Here is an 8,338-nt window from a genome sequence, read left to right as displayed (position 1 = left end):
GACTTGGCTTTCCTCCTGCAGTCGGCATCATTGCTTCTGCTTTGTGAGATGGAGGAGGACTTTGTGGACTGGTGTCAGACATATGGGTTAATGGGTGAATGTTGGACTTGTGGGCTTGGGCAGCACTGGGTTGGGATGTTTTCTTGATGCACAGTTAACCTTTATAGAAAACTCTCTCTTTTACATGAGTTTCTGTGGATTTGTTTCTCTCAAGTACCCAGACTAATACAGAAGGTGTTAAAGCCTTTTGTTACACAATTTGCTGCAGGTATCTCAAATTTCAAAGGTCTGAAAAGGGGTTCCTGATCTTGCTTCTCATGGTCCTATCTCCACTTCAGTTAAAGGCATTTCCAGTCTTCCAATTGCTGAAGGTGAAAATCTGCAGTCCCCTTTCTATCACACCCCACATGCAATCTCCCAGGCAATCCAGGAGTCTGTACTTGTAGAATATACTCGGAATGTCACCAACTTCTCCCTACATCTGCTGCTGCTCATCCTGGTCCAAAGCCCCATCCTGTCTTGCCAGGAATATCGCAGTAGCTTCCTCCCTGTTTCTACCTCTAGCTCCTGTGTCAAGGAGCCGTGGTAAGACTGGTTTAGACAGTGGACTGGCTGTCATATCAGTCGTTCAACCCCTCCAGTCACTCCTCGTATGTCGGCTGCCACAAAAATTTACAGACTCAGATACCCTAAGGAACAGTTCTACTCTGCCCTGTAGGGTTACTGTGAGTCGGAATGTCAGTTATTTACACCGAAGTTAAAACTATTAATATATAAATCAGATCAGCCTCTTCTCTCTCAGAGCCCTCTTATAGCTCGATCTCACTCAGGAAAGATAATAATAAGAAGAAGACCTTCACTGATGGCTCTATTGCCCTCTCTCTGAATGCCAGTGTCTAGTGCCTTTCCATACTAGTCTCGCTGTTGCTTCTCCTCCACCTCAGGCCATTTGTATTTCAATTTGTTTTTCCTCTTCCAGGAATATTCTTTTCCCAAATGTCCACATGACCCACCCTCTCGGAGGACACACGTCTTTCCTGAAAGATCATTTTCTCAGTGAGGCTTTTGCTGAGCTCTCCACCAATGCCACCCACCTGCACACACACATTTCCTGACCTCCTTTCCTGCTTTAGTTGTACGCATCCATTCCCATAACCACGTCACAGGCTATACGCTGTACTGATTCCCTTATGGTCCCTTTCTTGCTTCCGATGGAGACGGGAATTTTTCTTTTTCAAGCTGAACCCTAACCTCTGGAACAGTATTTCAGCTTTTATACAGTTTCAGTGAGCACTCCGAGGACCTCCTATCAATGCTGAAGATGGTTCTTAGTTCTCTGATGCTTGTCTAGGTGACCTTTCTGTCGCACTTCTCAATTCACCAGCTACTGTCATGTCTAGACCGAAACTGTCAATATGCTGCTTAGTATGGCTACGTCCGCGGTGTTCTCTCCTCATCTGTGATTCCAAATGAATAAAACCAAAAGTCCATTTTCTCCAAATATTAGATTAAGCGCTACAAATGAAGGCAACAAATAAGTTATTCTAATTCAATTACTTTCATCGTGCATTTTAGCCATTGTAGATTGAGCTCTTAGATTATTCCAGGGACTACTGGGGGATGGGCATAAGGCCAAGAAGACAGACAGTGGCTCTGCTCTTAGAAAGTTAACTGTCGGGGTTAGGCTGAGATGCCTAGAGACACAAAATGAGTGACCCTCATCTATGGATACGAAGGAGCTTTCTATTGAGAAGTAATTTTATATCAAGAAGACCTCCCAGCCGAGTGTAGCTTAAGTCCATGGGGCTAATGCTAGCCAGGAGCCCTCTTCAGACTCAGGTAGCTGCAGGCCAATGACACAGAAAGGTGAAGCAGGATGCAGGAAGGTCATAGGGCACTGATGCAGAGTCACATGGATCCAAGGGCAATGGGAACATAGCAAGGTACAGACAGCGCTCATGTTGGATGGCCCACATGAGGTCTCTCCTGGAGGGAGACAGCCACACTGTCTAATGGTCAAATATAATTAAACAATAAATGAAGGTACATCACAAAAAGTAAAATAAGGGCTAAACCCACCCAATTGGTGAGAGGAGGCACTGATGGATAAGCATAGAATAAATCCAGAGTCAGATAAAAATGTAGACTCTCACAGAAGGAGGATGAGAAAGATGTATATCAATCAAACACATTTGCTTCTTTTATCACTGTTTAAAAGATAGGGTGACTTTGCTTTGAGTGGGAAGCAAGGGCCCAAAGTAATTCATTTGGTTTGCTTAGGAGAGACATGAGAGATTAATGGAACGAGCAGTGGCCGGAGAGGTAGAAGATCTAGGATGGAATCTAGCATTACAACTTTATTATCTCAGCAAGTACTGAGATCTATGGATCTCCATGACCTCATTAGGTAATGAAAGAAAGATGGTGCACTAGACTAGCTATAGAGACTGTCCCTATAAACTTCTTTCCTGGGCTTTTAAATGAGGTTGTTCCCATTACCAGAAGTCCTGGTGATTTAAGTGTTTAAGCACTTAATTACTAACTCTAAGGTTGGCAGCTCATACCCACTAGGCATGCCTGGGGAGATTTATAGCCTTGGGAATGCTATGATGCAGTTCTACTCTGTCTTATGGGATTGCTATGAGCCAAAATCAACTCAGTGGTAGGGGATTTGTTTTAGTTTATCATTCCTAATCCATCTAGATTAAACATAGGCACAGACAACAGTTCAGAAGGTAACTCAAGTGGGGGCGTCTTTGTAATATTTCCCTAGTTTGGGGATTAAGTAGGAATGGGTTTTGCAAAGATTCCTCATTATTTGCTGAACACTTCAACTATGATATAGCCATTCACACATAGAAATAGAATGGAGAGCTGATGATTGGATATGGCCTTTTACTTTTCTGCCTAAGTCACTGATGTTAAGAGAGAGATAAAATCTTTCCATATTTTCTCATTTTATTTGAAATTACACTGCTGAAAGAAAAATGGCTATTTTCCATTTAATTTAAACCCACACATGGAAATAGGTATTAAACGATTGTAGCTGTGTGTGTTTACTTTTTAGATGAAAGCACACCCTCGCTGGATAACGTCTGACAATGGCTCGAAGATGGTATATGGTTGTCAGAGATATTCCGAGGCTTATAATTTACCTACAATTTGTTTTTCCTGGGGAAGTTTGTGTGATAGTTGGAATTCACATATTCTAATGCCCTGCTCTCTTTCTCTGTTTTTCAGCCTTTGCAACTGGACTGTGACCTCTGTGCCATAGTGTCAAACTCAGGCCAGATGGCTGGCCAGAAGGTGGGCAATGAGATAGACCGATCCTCCTGCATTTGGAGAATGAACAATGCCCCCACCCGGGGCTATGAAGAAGACGTGGGGCACAGGACCATGATTCGAGTTGTATCCCATACCAGCGTTCCCCTTTTGCTAAAAAACCCTGATTATTTTTTCAAGGAAGCAAATGCTACTATTTACGTTATTTGGGGCCCTTTCCGTAATATGAGGAAGGATGGCAACGGCATTGTTTACAACATGTTGAAAAAGACGGTAGACGTCTACTCGAATGCCCAAATCTATGTGACCACCGAGAAGCGCATGAGCTACTGCGATGGAGTTTTTAAGAAGGAAACTGGGAAAGACAGGTGAGTCTTCTAGGAAGCAGCCTTCTTGTCTTTTATGATAAACCTTTTCTGAGTCCTTTTGCCAGCTAACAAATGAACAGAGTAACTTTTCAAATTGATTGCTATATGTTTTTGACTATTATGATTACTTGATGAGGCAGCAGCTAGGCCTCATTTATTCCACCTACACTGCCTTCTGCTCTCCTTCCTTTTTGATTGACTTGAGACTTCAGAAACACTGGATGCTTCCCAAGAAATCTTCAAATCTTTTCTTATTTAGCTCAATTTGCTATTGATTAAATTGGACTTTTATGAAAGTAGAAGCCCACACATTTCTGTTTTGAAGCATAGAAATGTTGCAGAACTTTAGGATTTATGCACTGACCTAAATTCCCTTGAAGATTGTGGTTAAGTTTTACCCGAGGCCATGAGGAGAGTCACCTATTGGTTGTATCGGACTCAGCAAATACCGTCATGAAATTATACCTCATTTAAAATCACTAATGCTAGGATTTTTAAAAAGAAATTAAGAAATTAAATACCATTCACTCAATTCTTAGAACACCTGTGTGCACTTTTCCGTTTTTCTCATTTCATTACACACCTTTTTTCACAGCATTTTGTAAACACGTCTTCCCTCTTTCTTTTCTTTAGACCTGCTTGCCTCATTCTTCACCCCCTAGGGTTTCTGCTCCTCTCCCTTCTCATTCCCTGCATTTACCGTATAACTGTGCCTGTCTTTCCCCCTTGCTTTTGTGGAAGGCAAACAGGCTAAGGGAGGAGAGTGGATTGCTAGTCCATCAATATTGGTTCATATATCTAGCTCCCATGAAGAACTACTGAAGGGAGATCTTGAAACCAACGACTACAGTTTTAAATTGTCTGTAAATTTTACTTTCTATGCAATGCCATGAATACATTGAGCATTGGCTGTAATTCCAATATTAACTCTCTGACTTCCTCAGAATATATATGCTTAACTATTTCATATTTTTAAATCAACACTATTAATTATATTGGGATGCATACTTGCTGTGGGGGTGTGTGTGTGTATGTGCACAACTTCTGATATCTTGGTATATAATTTGAATACTAATAATTATTTTTAAATTTTATGTGAATAGCTCACATATTGAAAGCTTGAGTTAATTTTATTCTAGTATTTCCTACTTCTGAGAACCAACAATGCAAAACTTCATATGAGTGCAAGAAAGCAACAGCCATTTCTACTGGACTACTGTTGGAGTTAGGAAGAAGAAGGCCACAGGTTTTATTTAAATCAATTTAGTGTAAACTAAAAGTCATTGGAGAGAAAAAGGATTAAGTTTGATGCTTTAATGAAATCCTCTCTTTTGTAGCATTATTCTATGTAAATATAACCATCTCAACGGGCTTCAGTTTTTTTCATATTTCACTAGCCTCAAGTAATACAATTAATTAGATAGATTTGCTTTTTCACTGGTCCTGGTTAACCCTCAGGGCACCCCCAAGACATAACCATAAGCCCTAGTATCATTTTGGGATTATCAGAGAAGAGCTTAGCATGCTCTTCATTCCAATGTATTTGGTCTTTGCTGTGAGCTTGCAGTGAGACAAAACTGTCACCAATAGGTGGCTTGTATAATAACTGGGCAAGAATCGCTTTGTGGGATGACATGTTCCACTGGCTGTGATAGCAATATATAAACAGGAAAGCTGTTTATAAAATGGGACAAAAAAGCTTGCTCAATAGAATTAGTTAGTTGGTATTATCAATAGGTGGTGCTTGTTCTTCTGCGTGTCAATTTGGACTCGTGTGGACTCAATTGACGGAGCAGAACGGCCCTTGTCCTATTTCCTACGCTGGAATCTCCATGGTGACACATCTCCAGGTCTTTTTTCCCTCAAAGCAGCTGTTGGATTTGAACCAGTTTAGTTTGCAGCTGCATACTTAATCATTGCCCATTGTACTACTAAGGCAAATAAAATAATAATAATTAATTTTATGTGTTTATTTTATGTGTTGTATGTAAGCATGAAGCTTTCTTGCTGTGATCTGTATTGAGTGTCTTCCTTTTTTGTCTGTTGTTTATGGAGTTTTGCAATTAGACAGGAGATGGCTGTGCTGGTGTTTTAGCAATAGGCCGAAGGAATGTTCTAGGTAGAGCCTGATTGGATGACAATAGATTGACCAAAATGACCCCCAAGGCTTTGATTTCTACTATAATTTAAATCTGTAGTCTCACGTTAGTTTGCAGATTTTATTGTCTCAAGATTTCCTCTAGTGATCTGACATTCATTGCTAATTTTTTTTTCGTGCGTGAGTGAGAATGTGAGACAATGAGTGAGAGAGTGAGTGAGAGAATGAGTCAGTGAGTCAGTGAGTGAGAGTGAGTCAGTGAGAGAGTGAGAGTGAGAGAGAGAGTGGGTGAGAGCTCATTGCTAACTTTTAAACAAGAATTAAAAAATATATATGATGGAAAATCTGAAACATAAGCAGAGAAAATAATGATGTAACGAATCTCGGTTTATCTGTCACTCAGCATGGGTAGTCACTAACTTGTGGCCAATCTTGTTTCATTCCCTAGCCAATTTCTCCTTCCCTCTGGATTATTTTGAAGCAAATCTCAAACATGATTTCATTTCACCTGTAAATATGGCTACATAGGTCTCTAAAATAAGGCCTAAACATTAAAATATCATTGTCCTACATCTTAAAACAAGTAATAATTCCTTTATATATATAGTCCATTAAAATTTTTCTCCAATTTTCTCAGATGTTTTTATCACTTTGTGTAAATCAGATAAGCCTAAATTCTACCCATTGCTCAAATACTCAAGCCAGGGATTCACAGAAGGAGCATCCACCACAATTGACTGCTTTGTCTCTACAGGTCTTAGTTCAGAGGGCGGCGTCTTGTGCATGCTCTCTGTTGTTGAAGACACTCATCATTTCTTCTGTAGAGTTTCTCTCAATCTGAATTTTGTGCTAGCAGGTTGCCCTCATAGTATTTTCTTTGACATCTTTCTTTCTATTTTAAAGTTTGAATGGATTCAAGTCCACATTTTTTGCCAGGACTTTTTTATTATGTGTAACAGATTGCAACATGGTCTGGTCTCTTGTGAACCTCACAATCATTGCTGTGTTTGAGTCCATTGTTGGCGTCATTGTGTCCATCCATCCTACTGAAGGTCTTCCTCTTTTTCATGGACCTGCTGCTTAACCAAGTGTCACGCCTTTCTTCTGATCTCTCCTGGTAACATGTCCAAGGTACATGCGACAAAGTCTCACCATCTTTGCTTCCAAGGGGCATTCTTGGTTTATTTCTTCCCGGAGAGATTGTTTGCTCTTCTGGCAGTCTGTGGTACTTTCGATATTCTTCTCCAGCACCCACAATTCAAATGCAGTGATTCTACTTCAGTCTTCTTTATTCAAAATCCAGCTTTCACATGAATTTTAGGCAATTAATAATACCATGGCTTGGCTTCAGCACACCTTTGTCCTCAGAATGGCATCTTTGCTCTTTAGCAATTTAAAAAGTTTTTTTTCAGTATATTTGGCCAAAGCAATAAGTCGTTTGCTTCCATGTTCATTCTGTCTATAATGTACCTGGCTTTAAAACCGGAGACGTATGTTGGTTTTATTGGGCTCCCTTTGGAGTGTGTGCCCAGTACTGACTCTACATGTCCTGTGCCATGTGTAAGCTAGGAAAGGAAAAGCTAAGGAACCCAACAATGACAAAATTAAAATAATGATACTTTGAACAAAACCATTTCCCTTTCCAGTCTCATATAGTAAAGTAATTGGAAAAACAATATTTAATTTAATGACATAATTAACATTCAATTGGGCATGCAGTTGCTTTGCTAGCTTTTGGGGTTACAGAAATGAATGAGACATATTCCTTGTTTTTAGAATGTCAGAGTCTATTAGGAAAGATCAGAACCAAAAAGGGCCTATAATGTGTGCTAAATGTTCTAATTAATAGTGGTTTAAAAAAAAAAAAAAAAGATGTGAAGCCCAAATGACAGAGCAATTGAAACTAAGCCTGAAAATTCCCTGTTATTCCCAGAAAATTCAAGAACCAGTGGCCTACCTTCTCTTCCTGGTAGCTAGCTATCACTTCAGGTGGATATATTAAAATAACTGCTAACTCAAACATTTTGCCTATTTCTTCAGATAGGTATATTTTATTATGAACATTCATTTTCCAAATTATTTTTAAACAGAAAATTTATATGTGACTTTTGGAAATTTCTTTCTTCTTTTTAAAATTTTTACTAAAATGATGTTCCTTTTAGTCTTAGTACTTTTCCTTGTTTTTTTATGTTAATGGTATATTTGTACGATATTTTTCCTTTTGTGGTTGACTTATTTCACTCAGCATAATGTCTTCCAGGTGTATCGATGCTTTGTTTCACAGATTCATCTTTATTCTTTAGCGTTGCATGGTATTTCTTTGAAGATTCCTGATGGCACTGTCAGGTAAATGTTGGAATGCTAACCACATGGTCAGTGGTTCAAATCCACCAGCTGCTCTGGGAGAGGAAAATGAGATTTACAGAGTCTCAGAAATCCTATATAGAATCACTATGAGTGGTAAGCAACTCGATGACAATAGGATTTGGCTTTTAGTTTAGTATCCCACTGTGTATTTCATAGATTGTTTATCCCCTCTGACAATCTATTCTATTATTGTGGATCCCAAATAAAATGAACTCCTTAATAA

General features: G+C 39.4%; 1 protein-coding gene across 1 annotated transcript in view; it reads left to right on the top strand.

Annotated features, from left to right (window-relative positions):
- ST6GALNAC3 (ST6 N-acetylgalactosaminide alpha-2,6-sialyltransferase 3) overlaps positions 1 to 8,338 on the top strand; it is a 335,084-nt gene that overhangs the window by 73,357 nt on the left and 253,389 nt on the right. The window contains exon 2 of the mRNA XM_045292040.1: positions 3,241 to 3,650. Within this exon, the coding sequence (XP_045147975.1) occupies positions 3,292 to 3,650 (359 nt within the window). The 5' untranslated portion in view covers positions 3,241 to 3,291. The remainder of the gene's footprint in view (positions 1 to 3,240; positions 3,651 to 8,338) is intronic.

This window comes from Echinops telfairi, unplaced genomic scaffold (assembly GCF_000313985.2).
Source record: "Echinops telfairi isolate 266 unplaced genomic scaffold, ASM31398v2 ScPeMD7_443;HRSCAF=831, whole genome shotgun sequence".
NCBI classification, from domain to species: Eukaryota; Metazoa; Chordata; class Mammalia; order Afrosoricida; family Tenrecidae; genus Echinops; species Echinops telfairi.
Note: the sequence above shows the minus strand (reverse complement) of the source record. Positions and strands in the feature narration are given on the sequence as shown.